The 16428-nt window shown below is 41.0% G+C and overlaps 1 protein-coding gene across 9 annotated transcripts in view; it reads left to right on the top strand.

Annotated features, from left to right (window-relative positions):
* The window catches only part of CARMIL1 (capping protein regulator and myosin 1 linker 1), a 354136-nt gene that overhangs the window by 215086 nt on the left and 122622 nt on the right, over nt 1-16428 (top strand). For all 9 annotated transcript variants that reach the window (XM_010338003.3, XM_010338002.3, XM_010338001.3 and 6 more), the window contains 5 exons: nt 2553-2656; nt 5952-6029; nt 6166-6242; nt 9836-9940; nt 14863-14932. In XM_010338003.3, coding sequence (XP_010336305.2) covers nt 2553-2656; nt 5952-6029; nt 6166-6242; nt 9836-9940; nt 14863-14932 — 434 coding nt within the window. The remainder of the gene's footprint in view (nt 1-2552; nt 2657-5951; nt 6030-6165; nt 6243-9835; nt 9941-14862; nt 14933-16428) is intronic.

Raw genomic sequence — 16428 nt, 5'->3', positions numbered from 1 at the left:
TAACATGATTCTCTCTCCCGTCTATTCAGATGTTGGACAGCTGCCAAGCGCCCACACTTGCCGAGGAGCATTTTGCTGTCAGAACTAATTTAGCCTTCTAATTTTGGAATTTATTTATTAGTTTTGTTATACATCACTAAGGAAATGATTTTACAAATGATTTCTTGGTGAGACTCTGGCATTGATGGTATGTTTTGAACTCAGTTGTTCCATTAAGAAATACGTTAATACTAATATCAGGACAAACTAAAGGATGTTGGTTGTTTAAACAGTTACAGAAAATAACCTCCAGAAAACAACCTTTTTTAATAGGCCACTACATGTTCCTTTTATGTAACACAGTCAATCAAATCTCCTCCTCTACTGCCTGCTCTTTTTCTTGCCCCACTGATAGTTAGTCTCACTGGATAGTGATGATTCAGCTGTCTCTGGCTCCCACTCCACTGGTCTTCAGCAAGTCAGATGGTATCTCTGAAGACCCTGCCTGGTACACAGTAGGCTTTCAGTAAACGTTTATTGAAATGAGTATTCCTTGTGTAGCACTGACTTTTCATAATTTTGGAATTTATTAGTTTTGTTATACCTCACTAAGGAAACGATTTTACAAATGATTTTCTTGATGAGAATCCTTGCCGTCCTTGCAGATCTGAGGACTTTGCTTTACAAATTGATATTCCTTGGCCGGGAGCGGTGGCTCAAGCCTGTAATCCCAGCACTTTGGGAGGCCGAGGCGGGTGGATCACAAGGTCAAGAGATCGAGACCATCCTGGTCAACATGGTGAAACCCCGTCTCTACTAAAAATACAAAACATTAGCTGGGCATGGTGGCGCGTGCCTGTAATCCCAGCTACTCAGGAGGCTGAGGCAGGAGAATTGCCTGAACCCAGGAGGCGGAGGTTGCGGTGAGCCGAGATCGTGCCATTGCACTCCAGCCTGGGTGAAAAAACAAAAACAAAAACAAAAACCAAAGTGGTATTCCTCCACCAATGATTCTTAGTGAATAACGTAGGACGTGGAGTTTTTCCCTAACGGTCTTTGCGATTTTTGAGGGTAAAAAAATGATCTTATTTATATTTATCTCCTAATCCCCAGCATTTTTGTTAGCATTTAGTAAATGGTGAGTTGACAGCCAAGAAGTTCTTTGCACTTAAATATTTTATTTTCAAAGTCTCGGTCTCCTGCATACCCACCCAAATGTGCACTCACCCTTGAGAAATGGCCCAGTAGCCTTTATCGGGCACACACTAGAATCAGTTGATTATAACTCTGAAACTGGAGAAGACGACCATGGCCCCTTTATCACTCCTACACGGAACGTTCTGAGCTCACAGCAGGGAGGTGCTCCAGTGGGAGGTTGCATCTGCCCCCCACAGCTCTTGTATCTTCACCGGATCCTGCTGCTATGACCAGAACTGGCTCTTACTGGCAGACTTGACCTTGGTCCCCCTTCTCCATGAAGGGTCTGCCCAAGTGTGGAGGGGAAAGAAACCCTTTTCCTGACTCTCTTCCGAGTAGTAGACTTACTTTAGTCCCAGTTCGATACGTTGAGATTTTTGAAAAATTTTGCTGAGAAATAAGAAAAAATAATTTCTAGAAGTATACCCAATTTAGAAATAGCCACATTTCTGTGATGTATAATTTGGAACCATGGACTTTTGGCAGACACATGAGGAGCTTTGCTATCTCTCACATTCCCCCCCATGCTAAGAAAAATCACCCGTGCTGTAGTGAGCGAGTGAGTCTCAGTGAGTGATTTTATAGTGACGTAGCTCAAAGAGCTCCTGTTACCTTCTGAAAAGAAGTGGCCCCCTAGACAGCCGTGACCAGCGGGCCTGTCAGCTGTTAGCCACCTATGAGAGAACTTAGTTCTCTCCACACAGAATAAGCAGCCTCACATACTCACTCTTCATTTTCTGAGGTGGGTTTGTCAGCTTAGTTCAGTTTATGTTAACTTGAGCCATCTACGTATGTAAAGAATACAGAGTGTTAATGATACATTTTCTTTGTGATTGCTTCTTAGGTGGTGTACAGATATCTCCTCATTCTTTGTGAAATCCATTTTAATCCAGATTTTTTCCTTGAATATAATACATTTCAGAAGAGCCGTATACTTCTCTTTTTAACTTCCCAATACTTTAAATAGCCTACGTTATCTGAATTCAGACATGCATTGTTCAGACACCGTGTACTAAGTCAAGAATCACCTGGCAGCATTAAGAGAAGGATAAACATTGCCAGTTAGATTGCTTTCATCATTCTCAGGCTTCAGGTTAAAATCCTTTCTGTCCTTGGACACGTCAGAAGACATGGAGCAAAGGGAAGCCCATTCATGACTTCTTCTGATTCAGTGAGGGGTTCTGCCTTTGACCAACCTGTTCTTCCTAAGGGTGTGTTCAAAGGAGACACAATCGTAGCACCACCTTTCGGGGACGGTGCTTATAGTTAGCCTGAGTCCTGCAATTTGCTGGAACTTCTGGGCCATTTATAGAAACAGAAGCCTCGGATTTGTTTCCTGGAGTGGAAGCTGAGCCTGGATTTTCTTGCTGTTGCAGGGGTGAACAGCCTTTCTCAGTCACTCAGTGCCAATCCATTTACTGCCTCTACCCTCGTCCACCTCGACCTCTCAGGGAACGTCCTTCGTGGAGATGACCTCTCAGTAAGTTCTCCTTTCTTTGCTGCATCTTGGGAGGACCCGTGTTTAGTAAGCCTGGAATAATTCTAAACATGACTTTGTAGCACATTTCCCTGCCTCTCTCTTTAGCATTACACCTTTGAATCATTTATGTATGACTTATGAAGCGTTTTACTGAAAATTCCAGAGGCTTCCTTGATTAAATGTCATCTATCGCCACAGTTATTTTTTTTTCTCATTTAATGATGCTGAAGTTTAGAGTTTTTTGGAAGTAATGCTGCTGAAGAATTTTTTTCTTTCTTCATTTAAAAATATTAGCTTACAGGGGCTGGATATAGTGGCTCATGCCTGTAATACCAGCACTTTGGGAGGGTGAGGCATGTGGATCACGGGTCAGGAGATCAAGACCAACCTGGCTAATATGGTGAATCCCCCATCTCTACTAATACGAAAAATAGCCGGACATGGTGGCAGGCACCTGTAGTCCCAGCTACTAAGGTGGCTGAGGCAGGAGAGGCACTTGAACCAGGGAGATGGAAATTGTACTGAACCCAGATCATGCCACTGCACTCCAGCCTAGGCGACAGAGCGAGACTCCCATCTCAAAAAAAACCAAAAAACAGAAAACATTAGCTTACAGGTTTAAATTGTTTGGTAAGGAAATTTAGGAAGATGAACTGAAGTTTCTCATTATTGTCACTGGGAAGACTCCTGGTTGTTTTTATAGTTTACAATTGAAAGGGGATATTGGGATAAGCCTGAGTCCTCATGTATTCCGTGAATAAAATAGGGAGAAGAGTGGTCTGCATGTAACCTGGGGCTGTTTCTTCAGAGTTTGAGTGTGAAGGCAAAAACTCAATTATAGTAAGATTTTTAAGGTAACTGAATCAATCATGTAATATTTGGCAGATCCTTGACACAGTGGATCAGGAATGGTCTCATTTCCATGTGTGGCAAATGGTCCCCTCTGGTCACCAAGAAAGAATTTAGAAGAAATGTTTCTTTAACAACAGGTCTACAGCCAGCAGCCGTCTTTGGAGGGCCTCAATCTGCGCTCCGCAGCTTTGCCGCAGGGCTGGAAAACACTGGGAAATTGATTCTTGTTTCTTTTGTTTTACTTTACCTGTAAGACAGGGAATACAAATGAAGCCCCCCCCCCCCCCCCGCCCCAATTTTTTTTTTCCTTTTCCTCTCCCTTGCACTTAAAATTATTTAAATAATACTTGATTCCTGATGTGCCATGATTTTTTTTCAATCAATTTTTCAGTTTCAGGTGTGACCTTCATTGATGGTTCATAAATCTGTTTGTTGTCTCCCAAGATCAAACAGGAAGGCCAGTGTGAAACCACCAAAATAATACTGTGGCAAAGTAGAAGAAGAGAGAGAAGGATAAAAGGAGAAGCTAAAGATTAATAAGACTTAGGTAGCAAGATTAATAGTCACCGAAGACCACAAAATAGCTCAAGATTTCTATTTCTGGCCAGGGTGGGTCCTGTTGTTGCTTGCTTCTGGAGAGTGGCACCATGAGGCTTGAGTGAGAGTGGGCTGGAGAGGCGAACGTTTTAGGAGCCTGGCGGCAGGTGCAGGGGCTCTCTTGACCCTGTGCCCTCAGGGAAAGCAGCCTAGCAGGGCCTGGCCTCTTTGGAGGGTGTGGCCAAGTAGTCTTGTCACCGTTTTATGATAAGAGCTCCCCCAGCTGGTGGTTGGGAGCAAAGCCACACTAAACTTAAAAGTCTCTGGAGAATTTTTCCAGGCACAGAGAGAGGCAGAGGATCTTCAAGTGAGAGCAAAATGACTTTTCTGAATCAGAAATTTTCATAACAGATCTATCCCATGACTGGGCACAGTGGCTCACACCTAGAATTCTAGCACTTTTGGAGGCTAAGGTGGGTGGATTGCTGGAGTGCCGGAGTTTGTGACCAGCCTGGACAACATGGTGAAACCCTGTCTCTAAAAAAACTCAAAAATTAGCTGATCGTGGTGTCACACGCCTGTAGTCCCAGCTACTCAGGAGGGTGAGGCAGAGGTTGCAGTGAGCCGAGATCACACTGATGCAGACCCTTGTTGCGCAGCTGGAGTTCAGTGACCCGATCTCGGCTCACTGCAACCTCCGCCTCCTGGATTCAAGCGATTCCCCTGCCTCAGCCTCCTGAGTAGCTGGAAGTATAGGTGCCCGCCACCACACCCAGCTAGTTCTTGTGTTTTCAGTAGAGGCAACATTTCTCCATGTTGGCCAGGCTGGTTTTGAACTCCTGACCTCAGGTGACCCAACCGCCTTGGCCTCCCAAAGTGTAGGGATTATAGGCGTGAGCCACTGCACCCGGCCAACCCAGTCTTTAAAAAAATCAATTAATAATAAAAAAGTCATTCTATGAGTATGGCTGTTGTAAAGTGTTTATAGGCTCTTGTTTTGGCCCTTCTGAATTTTTGATAGGATTCTTTTGAAGCACATGTAGCCAAACTGCTACACACAGTAAATGTTAGCAAAGACATACTCAGTGTAAACTTGTTGGTTTTTGCAAGTATTCGGTGGCATCTGGTGAAGCAGAGGAGAATTTAAGCTGTTTGCCTGGTGGCCGGGAGCTTGGAGTCCGTTTGTTATGTTTGGGCTCTCACAGTGGCTACACATACCGGGTAATTCCAGAATAACATCTTCGTTGATGTTCAGAGTCTTCAGTTAAACTGATGTGTTGATCAGTTTCATTATTTTGATCACCTTGAATGAGAGGACTGGGGAAGTTTAAGCATTGTGACCCCCTGAAACCTGAAGTTTCTTAGCTATGAGTGCGATTTTTTTTTTAAAAAAGCACTCATATTGCTGCCAAGCCATTCTTGTTAGCTTTGAGGAGTAACTAAGGGTAGAAAAGTCATTCTGTTAGACAGAAAAGAGGATAGTCTGAGACCATCCTAGGGTTCAAATGCGTAGTTCTGCGAACACTTTCAAAAGTGATTACCATTTTGATAGAGTGACTGCAGTTCAGGTGGTATTTTAATCTCAGGAGTTAAAATTAATTAGCACTGTTGTAAAACTGTATAATAAAAATTGAGCTAATCAGGAAAACGAAGTCATGTGTCACAAAAAGGGGGTTTGGTTTTCAAGATTCTATTTGACCTTTTTTACTCAAACATAATTTTAACTCTTCTTGGGATTTTCACTGTCAGGGAAGATAATGGAATGACAGAAAATTCTGGTAATCCTCTCAGGAAGAGCAGAGAATGATCTGAGAAATTCTGGCAACTTCCTTTTAAAACATGAACTTGCGTGGTGTACATATGTGTGTTTCTAGAATCCTAACATTTCTCTCTTATTTTTTTCAAGCACATGTACAATTTTTTGGCCCAGCCAAATGCCATTGCTCATCTGGATTTATCCAATACAGAATGTTCCCTGGACATGGTAAATTTTTTTAAAAAACTTATTGCTCTGAGGGTTCTCGGAAGAGCTGTTTAGATGGGATGTGGGGGACCTCTAATAAAATACTCTTTTGGACCTAGAAATATTTAAAAACGAGAGTGCCGTGTTTCTTTTTCAGGTGTGTGGAGCTCTTCTCCGCGGATGCCTTCAATACTTAGCCGTACTCAATCTGTCCAGAACCATCTTCTCTCACCGGTACATATTCACTTTTGCTCTCATTGTCATCTACAAGTATCTTTTTCTGAGAAAAAGTTGTAGTGATAAACCGTGAATACTGTACGTGAACGAAGCCGGCCTTAAGCAGTATTTATGAATATTAGGCCTTGAACGTTCAAGTTTTTGTTTTATCATTTTAAATGTAGGTGAAGGTTCTTATCAATAATTCCAGCCTGCTTACATGAACTCTTTGATAATGCACTATTTCTCATGTGTGGTCAGGTACTCTGTCTTCATATGGGAAAAACCCTTTTAGAAACTTTTATAGGTATTTCACATGGATGAGCTGGGAAGTATGAACTACTTTTGGAGAGCAGAGAGCATAGTTATCTCAAAGCTCATGTGTTTTCATTTGAAGAAGTAGTTGAGGGCCAGGTGAATACATCTCTAATACACTCCTGACTATAATTGTTTGCAGAATAAGGCAGCAGATTCCAAGCACCAAGGATTCACAAATAGTAGCAACTTAGAATGAAAAGAGACTATAGTGGAAGTATCAGAAGAATTATGAAAAGTGCATAGATTATATGGGTACAGAATCTGGGACCATCTGAAGAATTAATACAGCTCGACACTTAGCATTTATAATTATGACCATATATTATAAACAATATTTTAGTTATACTTTTTTAATAACATGCAGTATTGCTTAATATTAGAAGTATTTTTGCCGGGCGCGGTGGCTCAAGCCTGTAATCCCAGCACTTTGGGAGGCCGAGGCGGGTGGATCACGAGGTCGAGAGATCGAGACCATCCTGGTCAACACGGTGAAACCCCGTCTCTACTAAAAATACAAAAAATTAGCTAGGCATGGTGGCACGTGCCTGTAATCTCAGCTACTCACGAGGCTAAGGCAGGAGAATTGCCTGAACCCAGGAGGCGGAGGTTACGGTGAGCCGAGATCGCGCCATTGCACTCCAGCTTGGGTAACAAGAGCGAAACTCCGTCTCAAAAAAAAAAAAAAGAAAAGAAGTATTTTTATTTCAATTCGTTTTTAAACGCCTTATATATTTAAAAGGGTAACCCTCACTTATTTGGAAAATTTGGTTTTGTGGCATGCTTTATTCCATAATTGTGCCTTGCAAATCAATTATTTTGTATCTCAAAATTTTTTTATTACTTCAATAGAGATTAAATCTTTACAGTAGCAGAAATACGCCAAAAATACCTCCGTAGATTAAGGTTAGGCAGTGTGAAGTCTGAAAATATAATGGTGGGAAAAGTTGAATTTTCCATGATAACTTTATTTTGGGGAACATTTGAGAATATTAATTGAAACCTGGTCAACTCATATATTTGAAGGCAGCTTATAAAGCCGTGCTTTGGTGGAGCAGTAATTGACTGGGGAACTGGGTTACAAGATGAAAGCACAGCCTATAAAGGTTTTTGTATAATCAGCACTTTTGAGTTCACAATACTGTGAATTCTGTGATGACTGGTCTTTAGTCGAGCTGTTAAGCTTATAGAACAGAATTGCGCTAACAAATTGTCTTATCTTCCACATGAAAGGTTGTGATTAAACTGTTTAATACCTAGTATCTTACCTAGATATAGTTGTAGAAAGCTCTTAGGAATTTTGTTGAAATTACTGTATTTACATTGAGGTGTGGATTGTCAGCCAGGCTATTTATTCTTTTATTCATAGATAATTTCATAAGTGTGTCCATCAGGGTAAGTTTGATTGTTCCACAGTAACAGTGACCCCTTTTCCCCAATGTCCATGGCTTTCAGCAACAGTGGTTTTGCGACATGTCCATTGTGTGCTGGCATATAACCTTTGCTCCAGGAGGCAGGGCAGCCTCTATCTAGAACATTCACAGTCATATAGCAGAGAAAAAGAGATCATGGCAGATATATACTGGCTCCCAAGGCTTCTTTCTGGAAGTCATACACATCGTTTCTGCTCATGTCGCCCTGACTAAAGACAGTCACATGGCCAAGCCTGCTGTCCATGGCATGAGGAAGCATCCTCCTTTAAAATGGGGCAGTGAATACTTGGAAACATTGGAAGAGTCAACACTGAGACAGAATAGCAGGAGGAGAAATATATTTAGAGTAAGTTAACAGTATTTTCTCAGCAAAAAGTGAACAGGAATGTACAAGCCTAATTTGTTCCACTGCATGGAAACAGAGTTGTTTGAGATGTCTTGTATCACGCAGTCTACCAGAATTCTCTTTCCTCTTATTTTTCATCTTCTCAGGTAAAAATTTTAGTTGTTCAGACTTTTCTTCTCAAATAGCCTTCAATTATCCTGTTTTAAAACATTTTTTAAAATCTGCCAAATATTGACAGATTTTTCCAGATCTCTGTACATTAAATATTATTGAATATTATGTGGTTGAGCTAAACCACTAGGATGCCCTCTGCTCTGAGATTCCACGAGTCCCTCCACAGAATATGAATAACTATCATTATGTGAGTGTTTAATTCCTGTCAGCCTAAGTGCTTTACATATGCTGACTTACTCAATCGTTTCACCATTTCTATTAGGTAGAGCAGAATAGGCAGTGTTCAGATTCCATCTCAGACTCTTGAATCCTATTTTTCTTAAAACCCTTATCATATAGTGTTGATGCTACCTTATTATGGAGCTGTATGATTTGATCCACATACTTTCCTCTGTAATAGCAAGGGGACATGTTCAGAGGTTATACCCGTTTCGTTTTGTAGTTTTGTCCTTAACTGTTCTAATATTTGGCCTGAAATAATTAGGTTCGTGGTATGGACGTAGCAGCTGAACAGGCTATTTGTAATGCAGGCTTCATGCCATTTGGACTTTCTGTGCTGTTTCAGTTCAACATCACATCACAGTCTTGTTGCATGTGAAACCTGCTACATCTAAAAACATCGCCAAATGCAGGTATTCATCTCTAGCATTTTGTGCCACCCAGTGGGAAAGTTTTTTTTTTTTTTTTTTTTTTTTTTTTTTTTTTTTTGAGACAGAGTTTCGCTCTTGTTACCCAGGCTGGAGTGCAATGGCATGATCTCGGCTCACTGCAACCTCCGCCTCTTGGGTTCAGGCAATTCTCCTGCCTCAGCCTTCTGAGTAGCTGGGACTACAGGCACGCACCACCATGCCCAGCTAATTTTTTGTATTTTTAATAGAGACGGGGTTTCACCATGTTGACCAGGATGGTCTCGATCTCTTGACCTCGTGATCCACCCGCCTCGGCCTCCCAAAGTGCTGGGATTACAGGCGTGAGCCACCGCGCCCGGCCTGGAAAGTTTTTAAATTGGTGAGAAATACACGTCTTCCCTGACTTCCTATTTTTAAAAATACCAAACATGGACTTTCTTGAAGATAAGAGGTAAAACACAATGAATTCATTGGCTTTGAAGAATAGCAATGAATTGTTTTATAGACTAAATACTTCTTCATCTCACTTAAGTGGTTCCTTTAATGATATTGGATTTTTAACTTTAGGTTTTGGACATTTATTCATTTCTATTTACTTGTAAATTACTACTGAAAATATGACTGATTTATAGATTTTATAATCAATGATTTCACAATCAATGAAAATGTTTGATGAAGGTGTAACCACTTGTATGACTCTTGTGTTTTTTTCAGGAAAGGAAAAGAAGTACCTCCATCTTTCAAGCAATTTTTTAGTAGTTCTCTGGCTTTGATGCACATCAACCTTTCAGGCACAAAACTGTCTCCTGAGCCCTTAAAGTGAGTGGTTAATTCACTTTCTCCAGAGCATTTAAAGTTCAACTTGTTTTCACAAATATGCTTGAGGGAAGGCAGAAAGATAAATAATCCAAATACAAAAAACACAGATGAGAATGCCTTTTTATTTTGGGGCAGAAAAATAAATTAAAATTGTAAAAAATACATTGTGCACTATTGATACTATTGTATCTTCTGAGAAAAAACATCTTTTGGTTTGTGACCTTGGCAGGAGTCACTGATCTACAGAGGTTGTACTCCCAGGCAGTTACTATTGCTTTTATATTAACCTCTGTTCATTGAATTTCAGACATATTTGTGTGAGTGTGTGCACCCACGTGTGTGTGTGTGTGTTTTAATCAGCATTTACTCTGAATCTTTCTACTAATATTAATAAACTGTAAACACATTGTATGTATGCAACCAAATGAATTTTCAGCTGCTTTGGTTTCTGAATTACTGAGGTTAGTATGGGCTATTTGGCACTTTTATTTGACAGCCAACTTATGGGTTAATATCCCTAGTGTAGATGTAGTGGTGAAGTTAAACTTTTTAGCTAAATTGAGATTTGAGAATAATTTATTAACCTTGAGATTTCTGTTCACTATTGCCAGAAAGAGTCAAAAGTTTAGTGTATAAGTTCAGTGAATTTAACTGTAGGGTCAAATTCTCTGAGTCTAAAGAAGGCATTTTCTGGCCAGGCGCAGTGGCTCGTGCTTGTAATCCCAGCACTTTGGGAGGCTGAGGCAGGTGGATCACCTGAGGTCAGGAGTTCAAGAGCAGCCTGGCCAACATGGTGAAACTCTGTCTCTGCTGAAAATAAAAAAATTAGCCGGGGGTGGTGGCGGGCGCCTATAATCACAGCTACTCGGGAGGCTGAGGCAGGAGAATCACTTGAACCCGGGAAGTGGAAGCTGCAGTGAGCTGAGATTTGGTCAGTACACTCCAGTCTGGGCAAAAGAGTGGGAGTCTGTCTCAAAAAAAAAAAAAAAAAAAGCGTTTTCTGTTTTCGAGTAGTTACGATTACAGAAGTTGTCAGATGTGCTCAGTTGTATACATGGATTTCTCCCTTCCCCAGCTGACTGTAAATTAGCATTTAATTTTTTCTCTTGTAATGTCTATGAAGTGTTAATGTCTGTATTCATCTTGCTAGAAAATTAAGGTTCATTTAATTTATAAATTACCTTTTCTTTTTCTTTTTTGTTTCTGTTTTGAGAGGTATGAAGTTCTTGATTTCATATAGTACCAAATGTCCAATACAATGGATGCCTTTAAAAGAGTAGATGCAGTCAAGTGCTGAAAAAAAGTCTGATATTATGTTATAGCAGGCTTAAAAAATGTTGAGTTAACATATTAGGGAATCTCTAAATGTAACAGCCGCAAGTAATAAACATCTCATGATTTGGCTTTTTGTATGGATATTAACAAAGCTATCAGAATAGTGTTCTAAAGTTTTATTATAATCACACTCATTTACGTATTCATTTAAGTAATATTTACTGAGCATCTACAGTGTGCTAGATACTATGATGCCACAGTAGTAAGCAAAACCAGATAGGGTCCTTGTTCTGGTACTGTATCAGCAGGAAGTTAGCACATTCAAAATAGTTTTCTATTTTTAATTCTTTCAGTATTGTTGACTTTTGCATAATATAGAATAACATTTCCTTGGTTAATGTAACTGATTTTATGGAATATTTCACCTTGCAACAAGGCTGGACCTACTGTGCTTTGTTGCACATACATACTGTAAATGCTGTGCTTCAAAGATACTTTGTAATTGTTTCATCTTGGACCTGATGTTGTTGGTGGGAATGCTTGATAGCATTAAATCAGTAGTCTCTTCAGCTCTGTGTTTTAATCAGTTAAAATTTTAATACAGGGAGAAAGGCTTCATGGCTGAAGATTGTATAAATAAAATTCTGTGTATACATTTAATGCGATGTAATTATTTGATAAGACAACACAAAACTGAAGTTCTCAGGTTTATGTGTGAGCGGGTGAGGGTGGAAAGGAATTTGCACAGTGCTACCCTAAACTAGAAACTGCACTGGGTGCTTACATATGGCCCGTCACTTTTAATGTTGATGACAGTGATGAGAAGTTGGTATCATTACTCCCATTTTACAGTTGAGGATATTGAAGCTCAGAGAAGCTAAGTAATTTGCTTTAAATCACTGTTGGAGGTTGGATTTCCTGGGAAGCCTACTTTGAGACGGAGCGTAGCAGGTAGGATATTTATAAGGACATTCTCTTGGGATTACCACCTGTAGTGAGGGATGGGGGATAAGCAGGATCAGACAGAAGGGAGAAGCTGCTATGGGAAGCTGTTCCAGTGAAGAGGGAGAACCCAGAGCAGGTTCTGGGAAGTGCCTTGCAGTGTCCGCTGCTCCCAGCCAGCTGTCATGGGCTCAGCAGTGTTTCCTACCTCATTCTGCCTTCACCTGTTTCTTGAAGGATTAGTAGCTATAAGAGAATAAACTGAAGCAATACAATTTATTTTGAGAGAATGCTTTCAATTTGGACATAAAAATATTTTTTCCCGTAAGTTTTCCTTCTAGTTGAGATTCTTTTACAAGCCAATTGGGGAAGTAGAGGGTTTTGTGGCTGGGGTTGGGAGAGGCAAGGCAAAGAATATGACTCCTTACCTCATGATTGCAGTTTTCCTTTGAGGCCTTTTTTTTTTGTCCATGTGAACGTATTTCCAGGGGGTTTAGAGAACATGGTGATGCTGTTCTTTGGTGTTTTCTAAAATCGCCGGAATAGCCTGGTTCACGTGTGTCCTAGGGATGCTCCTTGCTCCAGCATCACTCAGAGTGCAGCGGGGGTTCCTCCTTACTGCTCATTCTTGGTCTTTCCTTTTCCCTCCCCCAAGCCTTTCTTCCTGGACATCCCCTTTCTCCCTGCCATGTGGGACCCCTTCTCCATGACCCCATCCTTCTGGCTGAGTATTTTTATAAACCTGTTGAACGTGCTACTCTGAAATGATAACTAGTGCCACTGATCTAGAGCTGTAAGAATTAAATAGAAATTGTTGTCTTAAGCAATTTTGCAGTGGTGATTGAGATCCAGAAGATGATTGTTAAGGCAGTCTTGCCATCACTAGGTTAAAATAAACAAGATATTTTGCTGTAGAATGTTTCCCCAGTGCCGACTATGCTTTCTCGTGTTTGTTTTTTTAGTTGTACTCGCGGCAGTTTCTATGTGTTATTCACTTTTACTCGTCTCCTAAGTTGTTGCCTCCTAATCATTGGCCTTCTGTAGTTAAATGTCTTAAAGCATATCTCATTTGTTTTCTTGGCCTTAATTCACACTTGAGAAAAGTAGGAAGTATTTTCCTTCCATCTCTAAGCAGCATAAAAATGCAGCGTTGAAATCTGTGTCTAAGTCCTAGAAACTCAGCATGTATTGTAAGTAAAAGGAACCTCTTTGGTAATAGCCTGACTCTCATTTTCCTGATGAGAACTTGAGATGCGCGAAAAGTGATGTGCTTAAGGTCATTCAGCCATGAGTCGCTGAGCTGGGATGTGAGGACTGGCCTTTTGGTTTTCAGTCCCCAGAACTCTCAGTGACTCAGTACTGCCCTCATGAAAGAAAGGGGACATACGTAATTTTTAGGAAAAGAGAAGCAATTTAATAAGAAATTGAACAAGTATATAAATGAGATATATCCAGCCTTTCTCATAGGACAGTGTTTCAGAATAAGGTGAACTAGTGAACTGAATTTAAAAAGTGAAAAGGAAGGCACTCACCTTCATCCTCCTGATGGAGTCAGGGAGTCAGGGGAGGGGTGTCTTCCTAGCTGGAGGCAGCCAAGCCCCTCTGTGTTCCAGTCCACTGCTGGAGTTCTCTCTTAGTAGATAAAGCCAGAGAATCACTGGCAGAGAAGATCTCAGGGACTTGGGCATAACATAATTCCCTACCTTCCCACCTCACTCTTACCCTAGAGTATTTTTGGGGTATGCTAAGTGGAAGTTGTTTCCCTGGGAACATGGAAAACAGGTAGTCACCCCCAGTTAGTGAATGCCTGGGTCTCACTTTTCTAGCACCTACCCTGGCAGCCTTGTGTTAGAGTCATTGCCACACATATCTGCTTTCCTTGCTTGAGAGCAGGAACCATCTTATGCTCATCTCTGTGTTTTTCACAAAGGCTGATTTAGGGTCTTCTGTCCACTGAGTGTAGTTTAGTGGTTGGGTGTGCATGTGTAAACTTTCTGTTTCAAGCTTGCTTGATGGTGTTGGATTTTATAGGACTGACTTGTAGAAGTGGATCCAAGTGCTTAGTCTAATCTCCTCAGTTTGCAGATGAGAAAATTCCTTTTCAGAGCAATATGGTTTGTCCCAGCTCAGCAGGTAGTTGGCAGGATCCTGGACCCAAGACATGTGCCTTGTTTTATACCCTTGTCCACCTGCTACTGTAGGTCATTTAATAAAACTCATTTAGATATAATTTCACATCCTGGAATGCTTCGGAGTCTGACTTCCTCACTTACATATTCCTTAGGGAAAACTAGCTTTACTTTGCAACTCTAATAACAATTGCTTAATAATATTCTAAACATTATTGAAGCTGTTCTCAAGAAGATGCAGGTGGGAGTTTATCTGTGATGAGCACAATTTAATTTCAGTATGCAATTAGGTGTGCTGTTGGTTTATTTGCATAGGAATGGCAATCCTGCCAGGTTTTACATTTATGATGGGCTCAAGCTGCCTGTCAGGCAGAAGAATGCTGCAGTCAGTTTTTTACCATTGTCGTGAGGTGGAAATGCAGTTGGCATTTTAAAAAAGTAAGAGGGTGCTTGGCGCTTGACCTGTGATTCAGAAAAGGCATTCTTCTTTGTCTAGGCTTTATTCGGTGTGCTTACATTTTTTCTTTTGGGCAATGTGTGGAATGTGTATCTAATGTGTATGTTTCCTCCCCTTAGGGCACTGTTATTGGGCCTGGCTTGCAATCATAACTTGAAGGGGGTTTCTCTGGATCTCAGCAACTGTGAGGTAAGAACACTCTTAGATTATATACTGGAATAGATAATAGCCTCAACCGCCTTGTCTTTTTCATGGTTAAAGTGTGATAGTGTGATTCCACGGGTGTGAATGAAGCAGAAAAATACATTATACCAAAAACGAGAAAGCTTTTTCAAGTATGTTTTTAATGATTTCAGTTTTGTTGTTGTTCTATTCTTGGTGCTGGATGGCTGAGTATTTGATTTAAAACCATAGACTTGCTTTGCCTTCACGAAAAGGAAACGTATAGCATTCGTTGCAGGAGACAAACGTGTATAATCTAACTTGGATTTTGTAGAGCATGAAAGAAAATGGATGTCTTATCTTTAATTTTACTTTTTCATATCTTGATTTAAAACAAGAAAATTAACATACCTCCAGAAAGTGTAGCAGTTTCAAACACTTCCTTTCAAAGAGCTCATAGAGAAGAATTCGGACCGAAGTGTCCATATTTTACAGGGCACCTAAACTTTTACTATCTTGAAACTTTTCGTTTGTGTGACTAGTAAGAAAATACCAGGGTACAAACTACGTGGCCTGTTCAGAGCCTGACTTAAAACGTCAGGATTTATCTCTTCTTCTCAGGAAGGGAGGTGGAAGTCTCCTCGTTCCTGTTCCCCGGCCTCCCTCACTGCTCTCTCTTCCCCAGCCCTCCTACCGGGTCTGTCTTCCTCCCCAAGACCTCCCTCTGTTAGATGGATTGGCTCACCTGCAATCTCCTGCATAGGTGCAGCAGCCTCCTGGGCTATGCCGTCCCGGATGAACTGGCTAATATCACTAAATCTCGGTTTCAGTGCCTACAAAATGGAGATAATAGTACCTCTCCCATTGGGTTGCTATAAAGTTCAAGGGAGCTCCTTTTGAAAAGTGCCTGTTAGGGTATCTGGGAGCCAGAAAACTTGTTTGTGCTTGCTGTTTTCCTGTCCGTCTGCCAGTGTCTTCCCTGACTGCTTTAGCCCTTTGTGATCTTGTTCTTTTCTTTTCTTTTTTTTTTTTTTTTTTTGAGACGGAGTTTCGCTCTTGTTACCCAGGCTGGAGTACAAGGGCACGATCTCAGCTCACCGCAACCTCCGCCTCCTGGGTTCAGGCAATTCTCCTGCCTCAGCCTCCTGAGTAGCTGGGATTACAGGCACACACCACCATGGCCAGCTAATTTTTTGTATTTTTAGTAGAGATGGGGTTTCACCATGTTGACCAGGATGATCTCGGTCTCTTGACCTCGTGATCCACCCACCTCGGCCTCCCAAAGTGCTGGGATTACAGGCTTGAGCCACTGCGCCTGGCCTATGATCTTGTTCTTTTCTAATAATACCTTGCACAGTTATTAAATTAACTCCTGTATGCTTGGATGTCACTTTCTGGAGGGCAGTATTTATATCATACTTTATTTTGTATTTCCCTTATCTCCTAGCAAAATGCCAGGCACCAAGCCAATACTAAATACTGAATGAGATTAACACTTTGCCTCTATGAAAGTTCTAGAAATG

The sequence above is a fragment of the Saimiri boliviensis genome, chromosome 4 (genome assembly GCF_048565385.1).
Source record: "Saimiri boliviensis isolate mSaiBol1 chromosome 4, mSaiBol1.pri, whole genome shotgun sequence".
Classification (NCBI taxonomy): domain Eukaryota; kingdom Metazoa; phylum Chordata; class Mammalia; order Primates; family Cebidae; genus Saimiri; species Saimiri boliviensis.
The sequence above is the reverse complement of the archived record's forward strand: the minus strand, read 5'-3'. Positions and strand labels throughout refer to the sequence as shown.